Below are 27,456 nucleotides of genomic sequence, written 5' to 3'. Positions count from 1 at the left end.
TATTTTGAGTGTGTGTGCAAGTTGACGCGCGGCTAACATAACGAGGACGCTTTCCTACAGATGCGGCTCCGCCACCGCCGCCGTGTGTTTACCGAGACCCGCTGCCCCTGCACTACACCGTGGATGCTACGTGTGGCAAAAAAAAAAAAAAAAAGAATAAATACACAACCACTCCTTCACAAATATTATTAAAACCACTGACGGATGAAAGGTATGGCAAGAAAACGTGGTAGCATGATAGCACCATGCCCTACCAGAAGCAAACACGCTAAGCATGGGCGTAGTGAGAGATAGGAGAGAGATATGTAGAGACTCGTACCTGCATGGGAAGATGTTTGGCGCGGCCGTTGCAGTTCCCCCCCTGCGCCCGGCAGCTTTCGGTTGCTGTGAGCACTGCGTTGCACGAGAACCCGGGCCGAGCACGCCGATTGGCTGGAGAGACGCGCTGGTTGCTGGCTGGCAGGAGTGGGCTCTCCTCACTGGAGCTGAGGTGGGGTGGGCGCGTCATATGCTAGCGAACAGCAGCAGCTCGCGGTACGGGGAGAGAGAGAGGGAGAGAGCAAGAGAGAGAGGGAGAGAGAGAGAGAGAGAGAGAGAGAGAGAGAGAGAGAGAGAGAGACTAGAAGGCTTGTCAAATGGTTTCTTCCAAAGTGTTTAGAACAAGTTTGCATTTTTTTATAGCAACACACAGCAGACATTGCGGTTTTTTTTTTTTTTTAAATCGTGGCCTTTTGATAACATATGCAGGCTACCCGTGACATGCAAATGTGTGTGTGTGTGTGTGTGTGTGTGTGTGTGTGTGTGTGTGTGTGTGTGTGTGCGTGTGCGCGTGCATGTGTGTAGGCGTGTGCGTCTGTGTGTGTGTGTGTGTGTGTGTGTGTGTGTGTCGGGCGGGGGTGGGGGAGGGGGGGGGGTGGGGGGGGGGGGGTGGGGAGGTTGGTCTATGTGTTTCGCGAACACACGCTGGCACCCTTTTTATCCGCTTTGTTTCTCCCTCGCTCACCCCAAGACACGCAGGCGTATACATGCATGCGCACACACACACACACACACACACACACACACACACACACACACACACACACACACACACACACACACACACACATACACACACACACACACACACACACACACACACACACACACACACACACACATACACACACACACACACACACACACACACACACACACACACACACACACACACTCTCTCTCTCTCTCTCTCTCTCTCTCTCACACACGCACGTACGCGCGCGGTGCTGGCAGAGAGTTCCTAGAGGTCATCGGCTGGGACGAGTCACTGATCATTGAGCTGAAATCGCTGCATTTCCCCAACTACAGCAGTAACACTCGGGACGCGTGCTGCATGCAACCGAAACGAGAACGCCCGTCACTGTAAAACCATACAAAGTCTAAAGGCTGCATGGCGTGCCACGCCCTTTGGTGATGGTGATGACTCGTCACAGTTTGGGACACCCCCCCCCCCCCCCCCACCAACCCACCCACTCCACTCTCAAACGTCCATCCATTGCCAAGACTACTTGGCTAATTAAATGTGCTGGGCTCAGGCGTTCCCGTGCCAACAAGAGACGTGCGTTCTGAAGGGAAGAGAACCCGCGCGCCGTCGAAGCAGCAATGATAAAAATGAAAGGAGCGCCCACCCCCCCTCCTCCCCCGCCCCCCCGCCCCTCCCCGCGACAGCGGCGAGGCGCGCGACAAGAAGAAGCGCTGCAGCAGCAACTTGTTTTGGAGGAGCACGCGGCCTTCATCCCTGCGCTCACATCCGCCATAGGCGCTACTTGTCCTCGTGCTACCGCACCAGTATACCATGCGTTTCACTGGGGACCTCGTGGTGTCCGTGGCTTGTAGAAGTACAAGTAAATACGTTATTTGGTCGATGAACAAATAAAAAAATAAATAACTAGAATCGATTAATTGTAATTCATTTATACAGTTCTTGTCCCGCAGGCTTGTCCCGGCTAATCACACTCACACCTGGTGGTAAAATACTGAAGGACTACCTATCTAAATCTAAATCTAAAAACTTTACCAGGTCTAATTCAGACGTAGTTATGTTTTGTATAGATTCTCTATAGAAGTGAGAAAACTGCAGGAAAGATAAGGTATGGAGACCCAAAGCTAATTAGAGAGGGAAACGACGACAACTAAAAAACGGCACTGACTTTAACACTTCTTATAAGGCTAGCCTATCCTATAGTGCCAATCAACGCAGTGCGCACACAACGTGTTTCACACGCGCTATATATAGGGTTTAACAACTTTGAGTCTGCTGAGATCCAAGGAGATAAATCCAGCCCTGGTATAGTCAGCTGTGTAGGGGGGTTGGGAGGGCACAGTTCCCTGCAAGACTCCACCTATACACTCACCAGGAGCACACGCATTCAGCGGAGAGAAGGACCCGAGTGAAATGGACCATGCAGGGAACGGCTTGGATCCACATCTGTGAAGTGTGAAAGAAGCAACGTTGTTGGTTAGATGCAGATCTGACAGCAGGGGGCGGTGTGTGTGTGTGTGTGTGTGTGTGTGTGTGTGTGTGTGTGTGTGTGTGTGTGTGTGTGTGTGTGTGTGTGTGTGTGGTGTGAGTGATTGGCCTTCAGAGTTAATAACAATAATAATACATCTTATTTGAAGCGCTCTACAAGACACACACACACACACACACACACACACACACACACATATATAGATGATGCACTTTTGAAGAGGTATTTTGAGTTGGGTTTTGTGTGCTGGAGTGAGTCTGATGTGTGATGGGAGGGGGATCCAGAGGTTTGGGGCAGCCCAGGTGAAGGCTCTGTCCCCCAAGGTACAGTTTCTGGTCCGAGTGCGTAGATACAGGAGGTTAGTGGAGAAGGCTGATCAGGTATGTGGGGGAGAGGTGGGGGGGGGGCTTAAGATTGCTGAGAGTTATAAATGTGAAGTGGATGAGATTCTTTGCTTTATTGGGAGCCAGTGAAGTTGTTAAAGGGTGGGTGTGATGTACTGTGGTTAGTGTGAGTGGTTAGAAAGGTGTCGAGGTTGGAGAGGGGACCGTATGGATGCTGTTACAGAGGTCCAGTCTGGAGGGGATAAGTTGTGGAGAAGGTGAGGGTGGGCTGAAGTCTGACCATGCTTTTCATTATGGGATTATCATTAACATTAAAACAGAGAAAAAAAAATGTATATTTGATTTACAGTATAATAATGCTTTACTAACAGATACAGGGTATTACAGGGTATTGAATGTACCCTGTAATACCCTATACCCAAACGTACCATTTGGCCTCAGGAATGTCTTTTGACACAATCTTCTAGACTCTAAAATTTGATCCGATGTAGAGGTCTACAGTAGAGGTCTTCATCTGAGGTTACCGGGGCACAGACAGGTGTAGCTCGGTGAGTTTGTTATGGCCGTAGTTCAGCAGGTCTGTAGTTAGGCAAGCTCCCATAATTACATCATGGGACACACCTGTGTTCACCCCTACCACGACACCTCTGTGAAGAGGCCTTACAGCGCTAAGATATGCACAGAGACCTCTCACTTGCACACCTAATAATATACATTTCTTATAACTTTGCTTTGTTGTTGCATAGGTTATAGGTAACAATACATTCATAATAATAATAATAATAATAATAATAATAATGCTGTTAAACAGAAGGTCAACAATGACCAGAGTATTGAGTGAAATAAAATCTGTTGAATTACGTGGTATTGTCTCTATAAAAGACTGCTACGGAAGTGTCCCAGGACACAACAAGATAAGGGGTCCTTTTTTAGTCCCAGACGGGACGTGGGTAATACTGTCCCATAGCAGACACCTTTTTATACTGTTTCCCCTCTGTAACATCTCCCATTTTATGTCAGAATTTTTTTTTTATTGTAATTCCCCTGTTCTATTTTTTGTGTGCAGTGTCAAGTCGTTAACCACAACAGCGCACTAATCATAATTTCCATTAATATATATAGCCAATAAATTGCCTCCATCTTAGATCACAGCTGGACATATTATAGTGGCTGCTGCACACACACCCAAACATGAAGAACACAGCCCGAGGAGGATCATATAAACCCTTATGTTACACTAAAATCCCTTATCCAGACTGGAAACCTTGTTATCCTCCATTCACACAGTGTCTGCCATCGCCCTGTCCCCAACCCCGGTTGCCTAGGAGACAGCTAAGACGGGGACCCCACTCATTATAGACCAATAGGGCTGTGACACCATCTAGTAGCAAGCATCTGATCCGTGTCGCCATCTAGGGGCCAAGTAAAGAATCGCCACAACGACGGACTTAATCCAGGACTCTGCCTAGTAACCGGTATCCTGATTTCTCGAGATTGTCCCAGGGGCAATGCTGATAACCCGATCAATATAACGATGCATAATTTTGATAGATGCATTCAGACATAAAATAAATAACTGTACAGTGGTTATTATATACTTAATGACCAAAACTTCAATTAAGGAATGGAGGAAAGCAAAGGCACAGTGTGCATTTTCTATTACTGGATCTTTACCGTTTAATGTTGTATGAGGACTTAAGGCCTATTAATATCCTTTCCATGGGGCTTCATCGGCTACAAACGCCCATACATGCATATAATAATAGTAATTATCAAAATAAATAGACTGTGAGATCTCAAGAACTGCTGCAGTAGCACATTGGTTAAATTGGCACAGTTGATTATCACGTCATTCATTATCAACAAGAAATTATCAACCCGTTAAGGTTAGTATTTATTGTACATTATGTGTATCAAAAATACATACAACTATCTTAATGTTTGTTATAGTATTTTAAAAACAAAGCATGCAGCGTGATTTGCATCTTAGTAAAATAGTTTACGTGAAAGAAAATAAACAGGGCTGAGACATGTGTTTTTGAATATAGAGAATATAGTGTACTTTATTCTTTCTAATAGGGGTCTTATATTCAATATTAAAAACATCAAGTAAAAAGGCTCATGTTTACAAAGCAGCAGAAGCTAACGGTTTGGGCTAAAAGTGAGCAAGATGGCGTCTATTCTGTTAGTGCTTGTAATTCTCACACGGCAGAGAACCAACATAACAAAGAAAAGTAACCGTCAAAAGAGAAGTAACTACTCCTTGTGCTACACAGATTGTACAGAGAACAAAAACGTCACAAAAATAACCAACTTATGAAAAATAACTATACACTCATGTGCATGTTGAAGGTCAGAGACTGGGGCGTATTCTAGAGCGTGAGTGCCGCCAGGAACGCCAGCGAACGTTTGCAAACAGTAACAAACATAAAATGTGCCTTTCCCTCAAGGAAATATTCAACCAAATGTCAACCAAATGTCTCATAGGAAAGACACATATGTAAATAAAAAGCAATAAGTTGTCAATGTTTTCCTAAAGCCACTGAGATCAAAAAGACAGATTAAACAAAGTTTGATATGTGAACGATCACAGCGCGACTATTGGTTACACCTGTATGATAGTAGAAGACCTTTTGGACCAATCACTGATTGTGATGACTCTAGGTGACTCTAAGGTAGCCTGTGATGTTAGCTTACTTCCTTAATATCATAGCAGGTGTCTATACAAACCATTACCTATACTATCACTATCTAGAAGAACACAACTTGGAACACTTTATTCTGAAGACTTTGAAGACCCTGTGTACCATTCAAACTGGCGACAAAATAGGCTACTTTTAGTTCATAGTCTATACATTCTCAGTCTACAAACCCGGTCCAGTTGAACATACGGTCTTGGCTGACCCGATGGTTGTATCCTGGACCCCAACCTGAAGCATAGTGTTGTCATCAGAAATTTGATATAGGCAAGGGTGATGAAGATCGGAGCCAGCATCGCAACCAAAAAAACTGAAAAAGGGATGTTACATGTAACACACGCACACGCATAACCACACACAAGATCAATATCAGAGAATTCCAAGAAAATCTCTTAAGATCTCAACAAATCTATCTCTCTTTGTCTGCTGACATACACTAGGCAGTATACCACAACCGACAAAGAAACGGTGAGTTTTAAAAACAGAAATAGGCATTTCAAAGAAACAGAGTTATTTCCAGGAGATTTCCTCAGTGTTAAGTACATAGCGGATATTTCAAAAGGAAGAAATTCCAAAGTATTTCTCCCTTGACTACAACCGCTTTCAGGTACTCGCTATGTATTTGCGCTTGCTTAACTTAACTTTTGCCCTGTTCTGGTGCAAGGACTCTCGGTTTGTAGTATACTGCCTGCTTATGGAATGACATGGACAACCGGACAAACCCAAATAAACCATTTCCCTCTAAACGATCCCTGCTGGGAATTCAGAATCTATCGTGGGATACACCACTGATCCACAGCATCGTGGACATTCTCTATAGCTCAGGCCTCTGATTCTGATTGGTCAGTGGTGACACTTCCGTTAAGTTCCCCGAGTACTGATTGTTCCTGGATTCCTGTGATGGAGCCCACCACAAAGGTAGGCACTGTCCCTTCCTTCCCGTCGGCTGAGCTGCTGTCCGGCTGCTTGGCTGCCTGGTTGGCCAGAGTGGGCTCTTCGTCCAGCCTGCTGGATATCGACCAGTACAGGTGAGCCTCGCGCCGGGCTGCGGCCAATGAGAGCTCTCGTGCCGAGCAAGAGGGTGTGTCCACCTGGACAATGGGATGCAAGAGGGTGGTCCGATTACCCAAAGAATCCTCTTGGCAAGAATTTTAAAATACACTTGAATTTTTTTTCATTGTAGCCAAGTAACTAATAATTGGATACAATTTTATACACATTTATTATACAGATTCATAAGATCCATCTGTGTCTGAGATTGTGGTTGTTTGCATCAAAATTGAAATGTGTGGTATGTGGGTTACCATCAAAGGTTATCATGGTATAGGTTACTGCCTTGTGTAGAATGTTTCCACTTGTACTCTCTAAGGAAAGGACTTTTCTTTGTAAATTAACCAAATCTTTTTCAAATTATATATACCATCTCTTTAAAACAGGCGTACCTCGAAGGTGTGGTGGAAGGCCCCGTAGTCGATGTCGAAGAAGCCTTCGGCTAGCGACATCATGGGGCTGAACCGGTGGCCCCAGAGCACCTCCTCTGCTAGGTACGAGCTCCTCGCCTGGCACGTCATACCTGCACACACACACACACACACACACACACACACACACACACACGCACAGGCACAGGCACACACACACACACACGCACACACACACACACACACACACACACACACACACACACACACACACACACACACACACACACACACACACAGGCACAGGCACACACACACACGCACACACAGGCACAGGCACACACACACATGCACACACAGGCACAGGCACACACACACACACACACACACAACAATGTACAAACCCATCGCTGTCAAAAATCTTCAAATTACACCTAATAGTATGATATGCATATATAATCGACCACCATGGTCTGCCTTTCTGTTTTGATTCCATTGGTAGCTTTCCTAACATTTTTCTTTTTGTTTACAAGAAGATTTGTATTTCACATACCTGTAGCCACGTTCCCCATTGACTATTAGAATGGAACACCTTACCAAAAGAAAAAAACAAGAAAACCTGAACAAAGAAGAATAGCAGGGCCTTTACCGGTGGCCTCCACCATGCCCTCCAAGATGACCACGATCTCAAAGTCCTCCTTCTCCAGCTGGCCCTGGGACATGTCCCAGAAGGCAGAGGGGGCGTCGATCTCGTGGGAGATGACCAATGGCGAGACCAGGAAGAGACGGTCGTCCCCCGTCTCAAAACCAACGCTGATGTCCGTCTGGTCCAGCGGGATGAACTCACCTGGAGAGAGGACGGAGAGGAACAGGGTATAGGAGCGGGACGGGAGGAGAGGCTGCAAGGCTGCGATGAAACATAATCATCACAGGAGTAGAAGGATTTCAGCACCATGGACAGCAACCGTACCAACTCGTAGATCAAGTCATTGATAATCTCTAGGAGCAGATATCTGAAAACAAATGCAGAATCTATAGGCAACACGATGAGATCTTGGCAACGGAAGCGTTCTGGCTTCCGTATGCGTTCATTTTGTCGACCGGGTAGTATTGATTCATTGACTCATTGGTTAGCATAATGCACAATGCACATTTGGGGCCAGCAGCGCTATACTTGCACCTTGTATGGACCTATACAGTATGTGAGATGTATGTGAATATACAATGAGATGGTTAAGGGACTATTAAGTCTTTATGCTGTATGTCTTCCTCTTGTTTTATGCTGTTTGTTCTTGACTATGGTAAGTGACAGTTTGACTGCAGAGAAATTCACAAAAAAATTATTTATTTTGCATGGCATCTTTTCTCCTGTAGCAAAGGTGAATGTATATGTATTGTGTGTTTAATATCATACTCAATGTACTTTTATTCATTTATGTTCTGCTGTTTTGTATGTAGTATATGGCATTTAGTTCGCGAAGAGTGGACCTTATATTCCAACCCTGAACAGCGTTTTGAGTTTGTGAAAAGGGAAATAAATCGACTTATCGTTATTATTTAATCTGGAATTAGGGATCGGGACAGTGTACAGTAAGTGTGTGTGTGTGTGTGTGTGTGTTTGTGTGTGTGTGTGTGTTCCATAGACTGTATAGAATATGTGTGTGTACATGTGCGCCATAGACTGTATAGAATGTGTGTGTGTGTGTGTGTGTGTGTGTGTGCGTGTGTGTGTGTGTGTGTGTGCGTGTGTGTATGTGTGCACACCATAGACTGTATAAATGTGTGTGTGTGTGTGTGTGTGTGTGTGTGTGTGTGTGCGCGTGAGTGTGTGTGTGCGCCTCACCCTCCTGGGTCTGCTTGGACTTGATGAGCTTGGCCCTCATGTTGGCCCCCACGATGTGGGAGCTGCGCAGGTCCCCCACGCGGAACATCAGGCACATCTTGTCGTCGCGCAGGGAGATGACGGCGTGCTTAGAGAACACCAGCGTCTCGGCGCGCTTGTTGGGCTGCGATATCTTCACAAACATGCAGCCCACCTGGGTGAGGAGGGGGAGGAGGGGGAGGGGGAGGGGGAGGGGGAGGAGGAGGAGGAGGAGGAGGGGGAGGAGGAGGAAGGGGGAGGAGGAAGAGGAGGAGGATGGGGGAGGAGGAGGAGGAGGAGGATGGGGGGGAGGATGGGGGAGGAGGAGGATGGGGGAGGAGGAGGAGGAGGGGGGGAGGATGGGGGAGGAGGAGGAGGAGGATGGGGGAGGAGGAGGAGGAGGAAGGGGAAGATGAGGAAGAGGAGGAGGGGTAGGAGGAGGAGGAGGAAGAAGAGGAGGAAGAGGAAGAGGAAAGGGAGGAGAAGAGGATTTTGAATAGAACAAGCCCTTTCTGGGTTTATTATATCTATATATATATAGTTGTTTATTTGTTAGGCTTTGCAACCTAGCAGTTAATCATTTTTATAATTATAATAAAACATTTTTTGTTATTTGCAATTTGCAATTTATATTGGAATTAAAGCAAAGTTCACAAAGTGGTTTACCATCTATGGATGAGTAAGTTCCAACTTTCTTGTTGACCAAAACATCACATCCTTTTAACTTATTTAAAAAACAGAAAAGGACAACCAGTAAACATTGTGCATCTGAATAACGTTGTGCCTTCCTCCGTGTTTCTCTGGGCTTTCTTGTACGCATGTGCTTGTGTTGGTTGGAGCAGCCCACACAGTGTACTCTCAGTGACAAGCGGGGCATCGTTCCAGGTTAGGAATAGACAGAACTGTGGTTCTGGCTGCATGGCAAGTTGTGTTCGTCGCCGTGAGGAATTACGCTTCATTACGGCATCTTCAAAGTCAACAGCAGCTTCTGGAGACCGGGCAGAAGGCCGTGGTCGGGGATTGGATTGAATGCCTCCGTACACTGTTTTGCACACTCTTCGTTTCCAAAAAAAGACACATGGACTCAACCTTAATCCCCAGAGAGAGATCAGTTTGGTCAATCTATTTTTCCTGGTTTGTTTTACAGCTACTTGGATGTAGGATAAGGAGGGTTGGGGGATGGGGGCTGGGGTGGACAGTGGTTTGGGACAGTGGTACCAATGGGTCGGGTTCTGATGTGAGCCAAGGGTCCAAATCCAAGGAGAGATGAACATAATGATTAATTAAACATGGCAATAATTAATTCGGGTTAAGGGAAATAGTTACATGTACATTTTTTTCTCATGCTAGTTAAGGCTGTTCATGTCAAATGTCAACAGTCGACACATTTCTTAGACAATTTCTGAACAGCCTTAACTAGCGTGAGAAAAAAATGTACATGTAACTATTTCCCTTAACCTGAATTAATTATTGCCATGTTTAATTAATCATTATGTTCATCTCTCCTTGGATTTGGTTGGGAGGGCCTACCACCACTGGCCTGTATTCTCCTCTCCTTGATTGGCTGCTCACCATGAAGGCACAGTGCCTTCTCCTTTTTGATTGGCTGCTCACCACGAGGGCCTATTCTCCTCTCCTTCCACGATATGATACGGTTAGATAATACTTTAGTGTTTCTTGCATTACAGCAACTCTATTTGCAACATCACAAAAAAGACAAAAAGGAAGACCAAAAACCAAGCAACATACATTTAACCGGACATTACAAACACAAAAAGACCAAATTCAATGATTTGCTGCTTCCCAAGAGGGGCTATTATCCTCTCCTTCTGATTGGCTACCCACCACAAGGGCCTATTCTCCTCTCCTTTTTGATTGGCTGCCCACCACAAGGACCTATTCTCCTCTCACTCTGATTGGCTGCCCGCTATGAGGGCCTATTCTCCTCTCATTCTGATTGGCCGCCCGCCACGAGGACCTATTCCCCTCTCCTTCTAATTTGCTGCCCACCACGAGGGCCTATTCTCCTCTCCCCTCTGATTGGCTGCTCACCATGAAGGCGTTGACCATGGAGCCCAGGATGGCCTGCAGCAGCAGCAGGATGGTGCCCACGGGACACTGGTCGGTGATGACGCGGTGGCCGTACCCGATGGTGGTCTCCGTCTCGATGGAGAACAGGAAGGCGGAGATGAAGCCGTTGACGTTGTTGACGCACGGCGTCCACGTCTCGTCCTCCAGGTGGTCCAGGTCACCCCTGGAGAGAGAGCGAGAGAGGGGGGTGGGGGGGGGGGGGATTAACAGCCACAGAGGAGGGGGGTGAGAAAATGTAAAAATAGAGTGGGTGTAAATAAGGGGCTATATTTAGAAGGGAGGCACTGGATTGTGTCCTGGCCAACACAGTTGTATTTCATAATAGATATGTTATCCAGTTAGACATACATACTAAAATACAGAATAACAAAAAGGAATGTTCTTTGCTTTGATTGTATTAGTCCAACATTGAGTAAAAGGTACGCGCCACACGAGTATATATTAAATGCAGGGCTATAGGAAGGATTCAAGAGCTATAATTTGAGTGTAATTATTTAGAAAGTGAATAGCCACCCTTCTGCTATTAGTGAGTTGAATGTGCTGTGAGAAGATCTGTTTTGAGTTGACCGAGCTTGCAGCCACTCCCTGTTCATTTTCGACCAATCAGGACATCTGTACCGTGGTTGGTCAGGGGTATCTACCTTGCCTGGATAGACCTACAACCAATCAGAGCATTAAAAGGTGTGACACTTCTGGGTTGTTTATTAAAATGGCTCAACAGCGCCCCCAAAGGTTGCTCCTCTGTACAGTGATTGAATGAAACCTGTCCCATATCAGATAAGCGGTTGTGATTGGCCCGACCCGGGCCAGGTCTGCTGGATATTTGGAGAAGGGGGGCCAGACACATACACCAGAGAAAATAAAACGTGAGCTCACAGATTCTTCTGGTTCCCAAGATAGCTTTAACTAGCAATTTGAAAAACAACAATACTGCCTATTTCACTAAAATAATATAATATTAATTCTCATTGAGCTTCTTTGTTCTTTGTTTTAAAGCCGTCAATTATAATGAACATTTCCAATGAATGCGTTTGTTGTATCGGCTTATAACTGACGTGAAAAAGGGGAGTGGTGGTGAAGGGGTTAACCTGCAGCCCGTGTCCTTGAGCCTTCACTTGGGTCTGCGCTCCAGTCACGGTGACCTTGTTCCAAAAAACGAGCGCAGAAAATAGGTCCAAACAAAGGCTGTGTTTGGCGCAGCACGGGAGCCAACTAGGGAGCAGCGGTGTGTGTGTGTGTGTGTGTGTGTGTGTGTTTATCTCTGTTGTCCTTGACGCCGCATTCTCAGCCAGCCCGTGGTGAGCCCCAGCCATCAGTGTATCCCCCGCTCCTGAACGGCTGCTGTAACATTTACGTCTTTGTGTCAACATATTTGTGTGAGCTCATAACGGCTGTGTCGGGGCTGAAACTCCGGCACTGTTGACTCATTTGCGGCGATGGCACGCCCGCGTCGAGTTGTAGGGAATGATTATGAAAACATGTTTCATGCACATTAGTCATAGGATATGTGATGAGCAATTTTCACATTTTTTTTCCACACAGAGCCGGGAAAGCAGTCGAGATGGTACCGCGCGGCCACACACACTCGTGAAAATCAGACGGACAATTGCATCATTTGTCAAAACGATGCATTGAAAAAAAAGAGCGAGAACTCGCACTACACGGAGTAATGACTAATAAGAATCCACTCAATTAGAAATAATAACTAGTAAACAACTTGACATATTGTATCACTTGCTCACTGGCGAGGCTGAAACACATGTCCAGGAATACATACTAAATCAACACTTCGAGGTCTTCCTAGCCTTGCCTCGCAGCCGGGAACCCCTGGCCAACGGCGAGGGCCATGGCGTGTGGACCACAATCCATCGTGACGTACAGTGAAATACATCCTCACCAAACACGGCGCCATCCCGCTCACACGCCTCCTTCTCCCCCTCCACTGACCTGACGTAGGCGATGAGGTACCAGATGGCGCCGAAGAACAGCCACGTGACGGCGTAGGCCATGACGAAGACGAAGAGCGAGCAGCGCCAGTTGAGGTCCACCAGGGTGGTGAAGATGTCCGTCAGGTAGCGGTAGGTCTCGCGCATGTTGCCGTGCTGCACGTTGCAGCGGCCGTTCTTCTCCACGTAGCGCTGGCGCTTGCGGCGCTTGCGGCCTGGCCGGGGGTGAGACCAGGGGGTGGGGGGGAGGTAGGGAGGAGGAGGAGGAGGAGGAGGAGGAGAAGGGGAGTTTGTTACACGTCATGGGGATGAACCGGAGGCTGATACCTAGGAATGTACCTCAAAGAAAAATGTATCAGTATTTCAACTTTTTTTGATTTGCGTGTTGCAGTGCATGTTTTTTTTATTTGATTTGAGGCGAGCATTGGTGTTCAGGAGGCCATTGGCATGGCCAGCTGGAAATTGTCAGTGGTGAATACAGCATAGCGAAGAGGACGAGGATGAGGATGAGGAAGGGAGTTTGTTACAAACCATGAGGACCGACTGGAGGAAATGGACACTTCTAGAAATGTACTGCAATGAATATCTTTTTTTGCTTTTGAGATGTATTCACAAGACCATTGGCATGGCTAACTGGAAATGTCAATACGGGAATTTGTTTTTTATGACCTGTGAAGATGGTTTTGAAAAGAAATATGGCAGGGTGGTCTTAAAGCTGCCAACAGTCGTGGACGATAAGGGATGAAGGCAGCTTAGTGGCATGAAGCAGGAGAAGGTGTGCAAGAGAGAGGAGTGAGATGGAGGGAGATATGCGCTCAGCCCGCCAGCCTTGTGACACAAGGAAAGCAAAAGCAATAAAAATAGTCAGTTGAAATTCAAATAAATAAATAAATACAAGACGACGCACCACGGATGGAGAACAAATAAGGCAGAATATCACGGAGCACTGGAGTGTAGCGGGAGAGTATATATATAAAAAAAGAAAACATATCTTTATCTGCGTCTCCTTGGAACAAGTGGTACCTTTCCTCAAAGGAGACAGACACCCAGTTAAAATCTGGCTCATGCGGTTTCCGCCGCTGTTTCGCTGGTGAGAACAATGCCTGCTCTAGTTTGCAGTGCGACACCATGAGCGACATGTTCTTTAAGACCCCCTGCGATCAAAACAGGCTTTTCTTTAATACTGTGGAAGCATGACTCTGAAATAGAGAGATAGCTTCATGCGCAGAACTGGTCCGCAGAGAGCCACTGTGGCAACATTGGTGACAAGTGACATAGAATTTATTAAAGTCCAATATTCCATTATTATGCAAATGGCTGGTCGGGTTTGCCTCTAGATGGTCTCAAGCCTCTTCTGTTCCTAGGCAGTATGTCACCATTTGAATCGTCCTGAACGTCTGATACACAGAGCAACTGAAGGAAAGTGAGGACACGATTCTCATTGGCTGTCATCACTGTCAATCAAGACGTCTTCCTGAGCAGTAGGCGATTCTTGACACAATCAATCAATGCTGTGTCCCACACTTTCCAACATGGAAAGGCTAGCTCTGACAGTGTTCTTTCCCATACATACGATTGAACTCTTTAAAGTGGTTGATATATGTGGTCCGGCCTTGATGACAACGAGAGAGAAATCCCTTTAATATCATAATTCTGGAGGGGGGATGTGAATCGGTGTTGACCCTGGAGCCTGACAAACAGCGGCCCAGTTGTGCCTCAACGACCCCTCTATTGATGTTTATGTTTCTAGTAGTCTAGTGAGAGAGAGAGAGAGAGAGAGAGAGAGAGAGAGAGAGAGAGAGAGAGAGAGCAAGAGAAAGAGAGAGAGAGAGAGAGTGAGAGAGAGAGACCTCTTTGGCAACACAAGACTAAGTCTAGTCTAATGAATGGAGTGATGGTCGGCTGGGCAGATCGATAGCGCTTGTTTTCCTGCTTTTTTTCTCGGGCTATTGTCGGCGAACTCACATGACGACCACGTGGTGAATCGCTGCGTCGCCTTGACTACACTTCACCATTCTTTAAACGTCTGAATATGAAACTGAATAATAGAGGAACTGATATGCTGTTAGATATTTCCTGGGAATAACACTGTGAACCTAACTCACTCGCGGTGACAAAAGATAAGGGGAGGGAGAAGGGGCCACACAACTCTGTGTTGAAGTGACAAATTATAGGGACGCCATGCAAAATGCCACTACTAAATTTGGACTATTCTTTAAGTGCCCCCACTTTGCCTGCTTCTGTACGAAAAGTTACGCAACATGAGATGGGACGCTTTTGTCCTGCTAGTTGTTGCATGGAATATTCTGGATTGTCTCGTCACTGACAAAAACTGACTGGTCACTGAGGAAAAAACAAAACAAAAGAAGGCTGGAATGGGAAACAGCTCTAATTCATTTAAAGGTCAGCTCACAGTCAGACGGAATGGAAGGACACTGGAGAATGTGCCAAGAGTGGAAATCACAGCTATTGCAGTCAGGAGAAGAGAAAAGATGTCCACACGTGTGTCCCTGTGTAACCGATACACAGAGGGTGAGTGTGGAGGGGAGAGAGTCAGAAAGAAAAGATATGTGATCCGATTGATCGTCAGTCGAGGACTCTCTTCCTTTGGTGGGACATGCAGGCAAAAAGGGAAGAAAAAAACAGTATTGCTTTATCATAGATGTATTGTCCAGTTAGTTATCAAGTGTAAGTTGTGCATATACAACACCGATACGTGGCTTTGCTTAGGAGAGAAAGAAGGGCTAAAGACAGAGAAAGACCAAAACCTGACAAAAAGTGATTTTTTATTTGTTGTTTTGGGTGATTTGGTGATTCTGTGGACCTTTCTGAGCATGATTTGCTCAGAAGAGGTATATCTAACCTCAGGGACTAGTGCAACATGTTCTTTCCTATAAATACTCATTTCATCATTTCATTTGGAAATGAAAGAACAATACTTTTGTTCCTGCTCAGTGCAGCCTTTAAACCTCAACTGTAGATAGTATCATTAACCATACTACTTACTGTCTATTTGACAAGGCACCAAGTGATCATGAAAATAACATTGGATTAGGCTGCTACCCAAACCCAAGTCGCAAATCAAGTGTTAATGATATCCAATCAAACGTTATAGCCTTACGGAGTGAACTCGACTCCACTGACTGATTACACGTCCTGGAACCTTCTGGACCTGGGATTTTGCCAGCAAGTGCTTAAATTTGTGGTTTGACAACACGCGTTGCATATGGGATCGGAGGTATCCAATGAAATATAGCTATTTGATGATGATACAATTTAAAGGGTTTGAAAGGTCTTGTGTATATAAATAGAGGTCCCGTATATGCAAACAGATGGGCCTGCAAAACTTTTAAGGCGGGACAAAGAGGGGCTCATGGGCCCATCGATGGACCTAGACCTGCGGGTTCATTAAAAGGATGGTAAATGGTAAATGGACTGCATTTATATAGCGCTTTTTTGTAACTAGAGGCCCCAAAGCGCTTCACAATATTGCCTTCAATTCTCCCATTCATGCACACATTCACACACCGACGGCGGTGTCAGTGGTGTCAGCATTTAGGGTTAGGTGCCCTGCTCAGAGACACCTCCACACCCAGCTAGGAGGAGCCGGGGATCGAACTAACAACCTTAATGCGGTTACCAGCCAACCCGCTCTACCTCCTGAGCTCCATGCCTCCCAGGATAGGGTGTGTGTGTGTGAACAGGCCCTGCACTCAGGGGAACTCACCCCAGCCGAAGCGACCCCGCTCCTTCTCCACCACCCGGATCTTCTTGGGCTGCTGCGTGTTAGCGTTGAGCTCCCGCTCCGCCAGTTTGGACTGGAACGACCTCTTGACCTTGGCCAAGGGCGGCGTGTCCTCGGCCTCCACTGCCGCTTCTACAGGCGATGGGTCCGTCTCCGTGGTAACCACGTGGCCAAGCTCCTCGGATGGGTTTAAGACTCCCGGGACGGGGGCGGAGGCGGTGCTGCTGGTGCTGGTGGTGATGGTGGGGAGCAGAACGGAGGACTCCCCCTTGGTGTCGTGGTGGTCCGGCCCGTCCCCCACTCCTCCCCTCTCTCCATCCAATGGCAGGGAGAGGGACTCGGGACGTGCGTGGAAGACAGAGTTCTCTAGTGCCATTATGATGTGTGTGTGTGTGTGTGTGTGTGTGTGTGTGTGTGTGTGCGTGAGCGTGGCAGTCGCTCCGTTTGTGTGTGTGTGTGTGTGTGTGTGTGTGTGTGTACGTCCGTGTGTGTACGTGTGTGTGTGTGTGTGTGTGTCTCTCTCTCTGTATGTGTGTTTTCTTGTGTGTGTGTCCAAGTGTATAATTGTGTTATTAATGGTCCTCTTTTATGGCCGGCGCTGTCCGGTGGCGACTGCTTGCACCATTTGTTTCCCTCGAAAGCGAGCCCTGGAAGATAAAAAAGGGGGGAGGAGACAAAGGGTCATTTGACATTGTTGCCATTGATTAAGTGTTGCTCCTGTCATGTTGATTCCCGACTCATCGGTAATGGTGACACGTGGTTCTCTGAGGATTCTCGCTCATGCGGCCCCTCTCCGTCAGCGCCATAGCTTATAGAGACTGCCGCATGCTGACTTGTCCTTCTGGAAATTAACTACTACACCTACGCCTGTGCAAATTCAGCACTCCTATGAGCCCATCAGCAAATCATGTAAACGTAAGGGAGTGAGTAAAACGAATGGTAAAGAGTACAAATGACTGTGAGAAGAGATGACGACTACACTATTTGTTCAGTCCCCTGTCAGGGAAGTAGTGAGGAGAATATATGCCCAATAAGAATAGCACTTTCAGTACTTTTAGCTTTAGTACTATTATAATACTATAGTAATATTATAGTAATATATATATAGTTAAGAGAGTACTATATATAGTATTATTATAATAGCATTATATATATAGTACTTACAGTGTTGAATGTTTGATTAAGAGCCGAGGGTCATGCAGCCTAATTTAAGTGCGTGTGCGAAAGAGGAGTGTGTGTGTGTGTGTGTGTGTGTGTGTGTGTGTGTGTGTGTGTGTGTGTGTGTGTGTGTGTGTGTTTGTGTGTGTGTGTGTGTGTGTGTGTGTGTGTGTGTGTGTGTGTGTGTGTGTGTGTGTGTGTGTGTGTGTGTGTGTGTGTGTGAGAGAGAGAGCGAGTAATAGAGCGCGTTATTTACATCTTGTTTAATTGTTTTGATTTGTGTTTTAAATTGCTATTGAGGTTAGTCTCTGCTTATGTAATCCTCAGAGTGTCTGTAATAGACTATTAAAGCCACTGGCCACTCTAATTGAGCTGCCTTTGATATAAGGCCATTGATAAGCAATAGGAGGCGTTCTGGGGGAACTGGTATCGACAATCAGCATGACGCATTATTACGCATGACAGATGAATAAAAATAAACACATACAGTCACCTTGTCTGTCAGACAACCCACACACACACACACACACACACACACACAAACGTACACGCGTGCATTATTAGCAAGGTACCCAAAGGCCTAAATAGCTTACCTGTTCAGCAGCGAATCACCATGTAGAGGAGAGCTTATCGTTAAACAACGGACAATGTGATTTTAGAGCGAACAGGAATGGCCACTTTCGCGTCAATGAGATCCATGTCTTCTGTTTACCAGCGCTCTGTTCGGGTGGGCGAGCGATGCAGCATCACGGTTCACCCCCCTGTCCGCTTCTCCAGGAAACAAAAGGCAATCGCACAAGCGACCGCTCCGTGTTTTGTTTTTTAAAATCCGGGAAATCCCCGAATGAGTAAATAAATAACTATTGAAAAGGTAGAAAATAGCAGGCAGATACTACAACCTGTGCCCGGCTCCAAATGTGATAAATGGTGGTCACGCGATAACCGTGGAGAGCATCGTTCCCCTCATCCGAGACGAGAAGCTCGCCGGCAGCTGCGCAGGTAGCCAGGACTGGAGGATGCTGTCACAGACCCAGCCCCTAGGAATATTACTGCCGTCACGCTTATGGGAGTTTAGCTACATTTCTTGTGTATAATTTTTTTCCATTCATTAATAAGTTACTTTTTGTTGAGATTTTGGACTTGTAATTTTTATTCCTATACATTTGTGTTTCATATTGTTATGGTTGATCAGTTTTTCAATATTTCTAATAATAAACCCACAATTTCAATGTGCTTTAAGAGATGACCTAATACATGGCCTATCAGTGTTAAACACAGTCTAAACTGCACTGTTTTATAATCACTATAATGGAATATTGGCTGATAGTTTATCTGCACTCCGACCACTAGGCGGCAATGTAAACATTTCCCCCCACACTTTGTCCCACCAATCAAAACATTCGATACGGCTCGTCTTCCTCTTTCAAGATGTCGGTGTACGGGCCAGCGGTGAAAATTCACCCTGTTGTTCTTGCTTCAATCGGCGACTCTTACGAGCGTCGAAATGAGGGGGCCAGCCGTGTCATCGGAACATTATTAGGTAGACGTTATATTTTAAAAAAGGTCGGGCTTCTGGCAGATCGGGATCAGCGGGAATAAGTGATGGGCAGCTAGCTGGTATTAGCTCATTTGCTAACGCATGTTCTCCCGTATCAGTGCAGTACATCTGGACGGCCAGTTAGCAGATGCGAGCTAACAATACCTATTAACAGCTGTTTCACGTTATTCGTTAAATGCGAAACATATGTGCCGTCAAACCAACACGTCTAGGGCTACTTTTTTGTACATCTTAGCGGGATGTACGGGGTCAATCGTGTAGCGATATTCGCCTGCAATTGTGTAGCCAGTTAGCCGGTAGGGCGAGTTGAGCCATACTAATAGATGCTATCCCCACTGTCCTCTCAGGTACCATCGAAAAGCACTCGGTGGAGGTGACCAACTGCTTCTCCGTCCCCCACAATGAGTCGGAGGATGAGGTACGTTATTGCTAAATGATTAGTAATCGTATTGTGCTTTTACATCAGAATGCATAATGGGCGTTTATGTTGGTGATACTTGTATGAGAAACTGCTTTTATGAATGGAATTGGGAAACCATGCCAATTCTCTAACTACAGGTTGCTGTGGACATGGAGTTTGCCAAGAACATGTACGAGCTCCACAAGAGGGTGTCGCCCAGCGAGGTCATCATTGGATGGTGAGAAGAGGCTTTGTCTGCGAACTAAGCTCTGAGGGAGAAGCAGTACATGCTGTGTTATCCCTGTTTTTGAACATGAAGGTTTTATGATTCACCCTAAAACATCACCCATTTTGAACAGGTATGCCACCGGGTTTGACATCACAGAGCACTCTGTTCTGATCCATGAGTATTACAGCCGTGAGGCCACCAACCCCATCCACCTCACTGTGGACACTGCCCTGCAGAGCGGCAAGATGAACATCCGTGCCTATGTCAGGTATGTCCGTTTCACTGTTAAGTGGTCCCATTTATTTTTAAATGATCAATGACGGTGCCTCTGAAGGGTCTGTTATTTTCCTCCTCTTAACAGGAAACTTGTAAATTGATTGATAATGTATATAGCCTTATTTCGTTTAGATGTGTCAATGTTACCAGACAATGGCTAATTCAATGGTTGTAAATCTATGTATTTTCTTCTATTATTTATTTTACTGCTCTTTCAACCCCATCTGTATATGTATATATTTCTAGGGGTGCATGATAATCATCGGGCCGATAACAGAAATTATTACGTCATTCCGATAAGTCCGATATCATGACAAATAGCCCCGATAACATAGCCTATATAATTTCAGCGCCCCGCTCCCACTAATGCTAAATGAAAGGTCTTATCGTAACCCTAAAAGTACACATCATACAATCAATTACAATACATGAGTTCACAGCTGCATGCGTATATAGAAAACGTTTATTTTTATTATTATGTTACACCTTTCCTGCTGTTGGCTCCCAGACCGTAGTCAAGAGCACAGGGGAGACGTCGATGTTCTCTCGGGGGTAACACCCTTCCCTTTGACCGGCAGTGGGTCTGCTTATAGGTCGGAATATGGTCAGAATGAAGCGGCTGCCGATTATTGAAAGACTGTGTACTTTATTCTTAGATTCACTAACTTTACAGTACACATTGGCACAGAGACAACCAGACTCGTTCATTACTTCACTAAACTGACACACGCTACTGCTCGCTCTCCTCGCTCGTCCACACACACACACACACACACACACACACACACACACACACACACACACACACACACACACACACACACACACACACACACACACACACACACACACACACACACACACACACACACACACACACACACGGGCTAACTCTCGTAACACTTATTGACAACAGTTAGCTGAACATTATAGGGTCCTGGCCTTCCACTACCCATTTTCTCAGTTAAACACAGAAATCAACTACATTTGTCCCAGTGTTTGTTAGATGTGAAATGAAGCAAAAAAGACTTTCTCCAGTAATGCAGCCGTTTGCGACGCCTTTCTTATTCGTCGTTTCTTCTATTTGTCTTTGACTTCAATGCTCCAATCTTTCGTTGATTGATATGGATGTTGTGGATGCAACGGAATATATGATACATCGCTGCAGCAACATTTAAGATGATCGCGATGAGTTCTGCCCATTCTGCCTCCATTGCTGTCTGCGGTCAGACCAAAACACACCTGAGTGACAGGGGCTGTCGTGGACCCTACGTCATATCATGCCCCTTGCAAGCCCGCCCCCCTAAACCCCCCGTTGATTCTACTGATGTCTGAGCAACAATGTCATGATCATATATATGTGTGTGTGTTATCGGTTATTGGTATCGGTATCGGCCTTTAGGAGCTGAAAGTTATTGGGTATCGGTTTAAAAAAAAAATTATCATGCATCCCTATATATTTCACATCTCATTCTTAAATTTTCCCCTAATGAACTGTACCTAATTTTCTCCCCTGAACTGGTACAGAGCTGTCTTTTCTGTAAGTGATGCTGTAACACCTTGATTTCCCTCATGGGATTAATCAAGTGTCTTCTTATTGTTGTTTCGGTACAGCGCTCAGATGGGCGTGCCAGGCAAGACGGTCGGTGTGATGTTCACCCCACTGAGTGTGAAATACATCTACTACGACACTGAGAGGATAGGCGGTAAGAATGCCAAACACCAATGCCTCTTCTTTCCACCAAAGCTGCCTTTAAAAAAGTATACTCGCGCCGCTTGGCATGTGATGCATGTATTAACTTAGACAAAAGTGTACTCTGTGGTTATTGGCCGATGATGAAGTTGTAGGGTAGTAGGGTTTGTCATGCGTTAGTGCTGTGTGTTCCAGTGGACCTCCTGCAGAGGACGCGTGTGACTCCCAGCCGCACCAAGGGCCTGACCTCGGACCTGTCGCAGGTGGGTGGCTCAGCATCCAGGGTGCAGGACATGCTCGCCACCGTTCTCACCTACATTGAGGATGTGCTGGTAAGTATCCTCGAATGGGCAAGAAAGAGTGAGATGGTATGGTGTGACACAAATCACTGTGAAAGGATTTGTAATTGTATGTAGGTTCGGAGCAACAACAATCAGCATAGCATCAGGTCAATCTACTTTCACAGAAGGGAGTACTTGGTAGTTTTGCTAGTGTAGGCCAAATGACGCTCATTTAACAGAAATGAGCTTGGATTTGGTGTTCGTATTTTTATAATTAAACAATAAGTAACATTGACACCAAGCATTTCAAATGGGAACTGCAATCCATATTCACAATATCTGAGAGTTGTCTGATCCCTTCCCAAGCTCACACGGGTTGCCAGGTTGACACTGAACAAACACAATTGCAAAATTAGCAAGCACAACATTTGATTGTGAGGCATTTTAATTGACAACAGAGGTGGCCGCTGCTGATTTGTCACATGTTACATTGGTCGGATTGGCTGTAGGTCTATCAAATGGTGTCTAGATGCATTTTGGTCGCTGACCTTTTAGAAATAGAATTGACACATTCGCTAATTAGTCTGGGGACGTCAGGCTACTATTACTCAGCTCTTTCAAACCCATCAGTATTTATTTTATCAATAAGCTGTTAAAAGTTTATTAGTAAAGCAGTGTCAATGTAACATAATTGCTAGATATGTTCACATATACTCATGAACCTAGTTGTACAAGCACAACGGAGTCGGAAGTAAAACAATGGTTCATTCACGAAACAATGGTTAATTCACAAAACATGAACCAATCAGATCCCTCCCTGTACCAGTGGCTGAGTGGTTGATATGCTTCCTCAGTCTGGCAAGGCGACAGCGGACAACAGTGTGGGTCGTTTCCTGATGGACCTGATCAACAAGGTGCCTACCATCTCTGCAGAGGACTTTGAGACCATGCTGAATTCCAACATCAACGTGAGTGTTCATGTGTTTCACTTTCTATTTCCCACACTGCAATGTGTTTAGCCGCATGTGAGGGCATGAAGAAGTGGCAGTGACCCCAAGCAGTGTTTGAGGTCATGCAACTTACTCAAACATAACATGTTTAGTTCATTTTTGCCCAAATTATTATGGGGTAAACGCTTCAATAACTGACTGGTTTTGTATATCTATTATGATGTTGTAAACCAGTACAGTACATCCCATACCTGCGTTGTTGTTGCCCTCAGTGAGATTGTTCTTCAGTCTTTATCAGTCTAAGAGTTAAACCCATCTGTGTTTTCTGTGTTTTAGGATCTGTTGATGGTGACCTATTTGTCCAACCTTACCCAAGCTCAAATCGCCCTGAATGAGAAGCTGGTGCTTCTCTAAAAGTTGGAAGAATATCATTTTTTTCTTTTTTTTTTGGAGTGGTTAATAATTTAAATTTTGTATACTTTTTTGTGGTGAGGCAAATAAAGATATTAAGCATCCACGTATGTATGCCATTGTATTGTTGTTTATAATGTAAAGCACATGCAGGCGACTTTTGTTAATTTGACTGCTAGAATGTATGTTAATCTTTAATAGTCAGTATGCCATTGAAACTGATATTCTGCTTTATTGAAAATGTAACTTGATGATGCTGAAATAATTGACTCAAGTGTAAACTATTAAATTAAGATTTTATTAAGAGTAGATAAATATACATTATATCTGAAATAATTTAATCAAAATCAAGTTAATCAAGTTTAAAGCCCTTGATACAGGCAGTATCCCAACTGACAGAAATGTAACGCAAGTGCAAAAGCCAGACAGAAGGGTCAGTATAGTACAGCAATCGATATCTCATAGTTCTTGCAGCATGTCGACTCGGAATTCATCGCAAGTCCGTGATCATGGTTTGGGGTCCGAAGGGCTCTGATGTTTTTTCCCGGGCCTCACCAACTTATCAAGGGCAACATAACCCTGCAGCGCGCAGTCATACACGGAGTCCCCTGTGGACTTTCCGATCGCCACCGCTTGTTCCGGGTAGTAGAGGGTCGAACCAATGGCAATCATGCCGGCAGGGAAGACTATCCTTTTTATTCTAGATCCTCTGGCGAGAAAAAATCCCACCACACCGGCGAAACCAATGATTCCAGCTCGGGGGTAGAAACCTTCCGGTGGCTGTCTTAAATAAGCATAGACCTCGTTTCCAAAGCGGGTGACCCGCTGAACTTTGGGTATTGTGTTTCCATAGACGTCTTGACACCATGCCGAGTAGGGCTCCAGCGACGTCCTGAGGCTGGCGATACCGCTCTCCAACTTGCCTGCCTCCGCCTCCACATAGCTGAACGTTTCTTTTGGGGTAGTGTACAGAGATAGAGCATCTCTGTCTACCACTATGGGAGCAGATTTGATGTCCTCTGTGGTAGCGAACACGGCGGGCAACATTTGACTTGTAGTAGTGGAGCCTGTCACCTTGAGCCTGATCCGAGTGGTGTAGTGACAGTCCCCGAGTCCATGCGTTCCTCCAAGTACGGTGAGTGGGCAAGTACAAAAAGCACAACGTGATTATATTGCTATTTTCGCAATTTTCAAAGGTATTTTAATTATAGGTAATAGAAATGGACATAGCGAAATAAAGCATTGAATTAAAAATTATAATTAGAGTATTTTTAATTTAATCTGTGAAACGAGACCGTGACGTACATGTGGTTGCTATGGCAGCCAGGAAACTGGCGTCTCCTGGGTAACGGCAAGGAGCAACAATCACCTTTTTTTCGTTTAGTAGTATTTTAAAGAAGTATTTTTGCGTTGGGAATGGAGAGTCAGGGATTATCATCATTTGAGAGTTTGCAGGCTCTTTCTTCCTTGCTGTCTACTCAACAGGTCGATGAAGAAGAGGGTCCCAAAGTAAGACACAGACAGTGCTAAACTTGCCTAAACGCTGGTGAACATTAAAAGCTTAATGCTAACCCTATAACTGCTTAATACAGAATGTGAGAGGTAGTACGCGTATTGGACCTGGAGACATTGGCCCCCCTCCCAAAACCAGCACTGAACCACAGGGTAATTTTAATTGTTTGGAAATGTGTTACTATTTGTTTGTGCTTTTTATTGTCCTTTAGGTGTGTGTTTTGTTATATCATAAGACACTTTTTTGTTATCTACTCCCCTGCTATAGGTGAAGATAGCATAGATATATCGGCAAACAAAATGGAGATAGACAACACGATTTAGAATTTCACTCTAATTTGTCCAACTAACATTCTATTTACCGTCGTGTGTGTGGTGTTCCCTATTGCATATGTTTCTCCAAAATGACAGTTTCCAGTGCTTACATTAAGAAGAACAGTAAAGATATATGGAGTGAAGAGGAGGTAACTGAGGGCTCCCACTATGACGAATTGGCAGATCCACGACCACAGCCAGAGTAAGACAACCCGGCCATTGGAATATACATTAAAGACATGCTGCTGAAAATTATCGCACACTCTCTAATATAATACTACAAACTGTCTCATTGATTATTAAAGATTTGCAAATTGTAATCAAATTTATGCTAAACAAACATGTATTACAACAGATGACACCCTCAGAAAAATGCGAAACCTTTCAAATGTACACAATATTCAACGGTACTCTAGAAATGAGTCCGCAACACAAGACAAAACTATGTTTGTCATGTTGTTATGAGGGTTAAGGTTTGGTTTCTGTCATCTTTTTGTAACTTTGTGTGTTGCGGTGTGCGTGTGTGTTTTTGTATGAATCTGTGCAGGTATGAAATAATACTGAAGCAGAATGTGGGGACAGAAGATCTCTTCTTGGGGTTAAGTGGGAAGGACCCATCATCCATGAAATGTGAGGCCATGAAGGTAAGAACACAACCCCACCTTGGTGCTTTCTCTTTCATCAGGATTCTGTTTCAGGGCCTCTATTTTACCACCATCTGGTGTACTTAGCTATAACCAGCCATGCCTCCTATAGCCGGATACTCATCCAGAATTGTAATGTTTTTCATAATTGATTCTGATTTCGGTCAGAGCTGTTCATCAGACAATGGGCGGGGCGGCTTCCACTTAAACCAATCACCAAGGGGATAAAGATTCTGCAAGTCATGTTATTCTGTTGTTATTTTTTTTGCAGATATGGAGGGGGGCACGAGGCACGATTTTTGTGGCCCTCCAGCTAGTAGCACTGACCTTTATCGCTGAGTTCTTAGAGTTACCCCATAGTGTGTTTCATGGGCTTCATGAAACACATCTTTCTCTCCTCCTCTGCAGGTGGAGGCCACAGGCTGTGCCACACACACACACATACCAGGAGCGTGGTCCTTGCCTCTTTTACAGATGTTTTATGCATGATCTGTCAAATAAAACGACGGCGGCCCACCCAAAGGCGTCGTCAGAAGAGACAACACTGTTTTGGGGGAAAATAAATTACTTGATTAACGTATATTAAGTATTATACTGTAACTATACTGTTATTGTGTCTGCCCCCTTCTCTCTCAGATAAAAATCAAACTACCAGAAACCAAAGCAACAGATGTTGTCCTGGACGTAAAGGAGAAGTTCCTCGATCTGAGGACGCCGAAATAGTAAGAGCACGTTAGCAGTTAGTAAATATAGAAAATATAGGATTCCATTTCCATTATTAATTATGTAAAAACAAAATATAGTTACATATTCAGAGTTTGGTCACAATTGTTAGAAATCTAAATTGCTTCTAGGTTGTAATTGCAAGAAGATAAATCCATAATTATGATGTAACGATTTAGAATGTTCACAAATAAAGGAGTCAGTAAAATCAACTGCCAGTGAATCATTTACTAATTTACTACATTCTATAAAGTAAAATGTTCTGACTGAGCTTCATGTGGTCTCTGATTAAGACTGTACTATCTGGCAATTACATATCGTGCATGCATTAGCTTCCATAGCTTTCAGATACCACAGCTAGAAGCCTGTGTTTTGAAGTATTACAATGCTATAATAGACCATCTTTTTTTTCTACTTTCTTAAGTAAACTGGGTCTTCATCTTCCCCATCCAGTCCACTGCCAGGATGGCAAGGCTCAGTTCTTCAGCGATAGAGCGGTGCTGGAGGTATCTCTATTGATGAACCGGCCCATGGACTCTATCAACTTACAATAACTATTGAAAGTAGTTCTCATTAGTGGTTTTACACTCAAGGAAATTATATTAAATGCTCTGTTTATGAAAATATGTATATTTCACGAAAGTATAAAGGACTTCAGAGTCAAAAGGCCCGAAATGTTTGGTCATGCA

The 27,456-nt window shown here is 44.9% G+C and overlaps 4 protein-coding genes across 4 annotated transcripts; 2 read left to right on the top strand and 2 right to left on the bottom strand.

Annotated features, from left to right (window-relative positions):
• Window positions 1-6,374: 6,374 nt before the first annotated feature.
• On the bottom strand, window positions 6,375-16,993 carry kcnj9 (potassium inwardly rectifying channel subfamily J member 9; the record flags this gene model as incomplete). The annotated part of the gene is made up of 7 exons (XM_084480507.1): window positions 6,375-6,644; window positions 6,996-7,126; window positions 7,624-7,821; window positions 8,818-9,010; window positions 10,888-11,089; window positions 12,874-13,087; window positions 16,600-16,993. 7 exons carry the CDS (start codon window positions 16,991-16,993, stop codon window positions 6,375-6,377), a joined length of 1,602 nt encoding a protein of 533 aa, XP_084336633.1.
• A 2,199-nt stretch (window positions 16,994-19,192) lies between these two features.
• Window positions 19,193-23,677, top strand: eif3f (eukaryotic translation initiation factor 3, subunit F). The gene is made up of 8 exons (XM_084480731.1): window positions 19,193-19,315; window positions 19,681-19,751; window positions 19,892-19,971; window positions 20,093-20,230; window positions 21,853-21,944; window positions 22,127-22,263; window positions 23,067-23,180; window positions 23,499-23,677. Exons 1-8 carry the CDS (start codon window positions 19,204-19,206, stop codon window positions 23,574-23,576), a joined length of 822 nt encoding a protein of 273 aa, XP_084336857.1. The 5' UTR covers window positions 19,193-19,203; the 3' UTR covers window positions 23,577-23,677.
• Window positions 23,678-23,850: 173 nt separating this feature from the next.
• On the bottom strand, window positions 23,851-24,698 carry apooa (apolipoprotein O, a). Its single transcript, XM_084481608.1, has one exon. It carries the CDS (start codon window positions 24,618-24,620, stop codon window positions 24,081-24,083), a length of 540 nt encoding a protein of 179 aa, XP_084337734.1. The 5' UTR covers window positions 24,621-24,698; the 3' UTR covers window positions 23,851-24,080.
• A 291-nt stretch (window positions 24,699-24,989) lies between these two features.
• Window positions 24,990-27,321, top strand: dnaaf6 (dynein axonemal assembly factor 6; the record flags this gene model as incomplete). Its single annotated transcript, XM_084481609.1, has 6 exons — window positions 24,990-25,082; window positions 25,166-25,238; window positions 25,497-25,602; window positions 25,948-26,044; window positions 26,681-26,766; window positions 27,192-27,321. 6 exons carry the CDS (start codon window positions 24,990-24,992, stop codon window positions 27,319-27,321), a joined length of 585 nt encoding a protein of 194 aa, XP_084337735.1.
• Window positions 27,322-27,456: the final 135 nt, after the last annotated feature.

The sequence above is a fragment of the Micromesistius poutassou genome (assembly GCF_964030765.1).
Source record: "Micromesistius poutassou genome assembly, chromosome: 16".
Classification (NCBI taxonomy): Eukaryota; Metazoa; Chordata; class Actinopteri; order Gadiformes; family Gadidae; genus Micromesistius; species Micromesistius poutassou.
The sequence above is the reverse complement of the archived record's forward strand: the minus strand, read 5'-3'. Positions and strand labels throughout refer to the sequence as shown.

What these genes read in the sequence shown, in the direction of transcription:
- eif3f (XM_084480731.1), top strand. Translation starts at nt 19,204, where the DNA reads ATGTCGGTGTACGGGCCAGCGGTGAAAATTCACCCTGTTGTTCTTGCT. An exon ending in ACAATGAGTCGGAGGATGAG is followed by an intron (nt 19,752 to 19,891) that starts GTACGTTATTGC and finishes CTCTAACTACAG; the next exon opens with GTTGCTGTGGACATGGAGTT. An exon ending in AGCGAGGTCATCATTGGATG is followed by an intron (nt 19,972 to 20,092) that starts GTGAGAAGAGGC and finishes CATTTTGAACAG; the next exon opens with GTATGCCACCGGGTTTGACA.
- apooa (XM_084481608.1), bottom strand. Translation starts at nt 24,620, where the DNA reads ATGTTGCCCGCCGTGTTCGCTACCACAGAGGACATCAAATCTGCTCCC.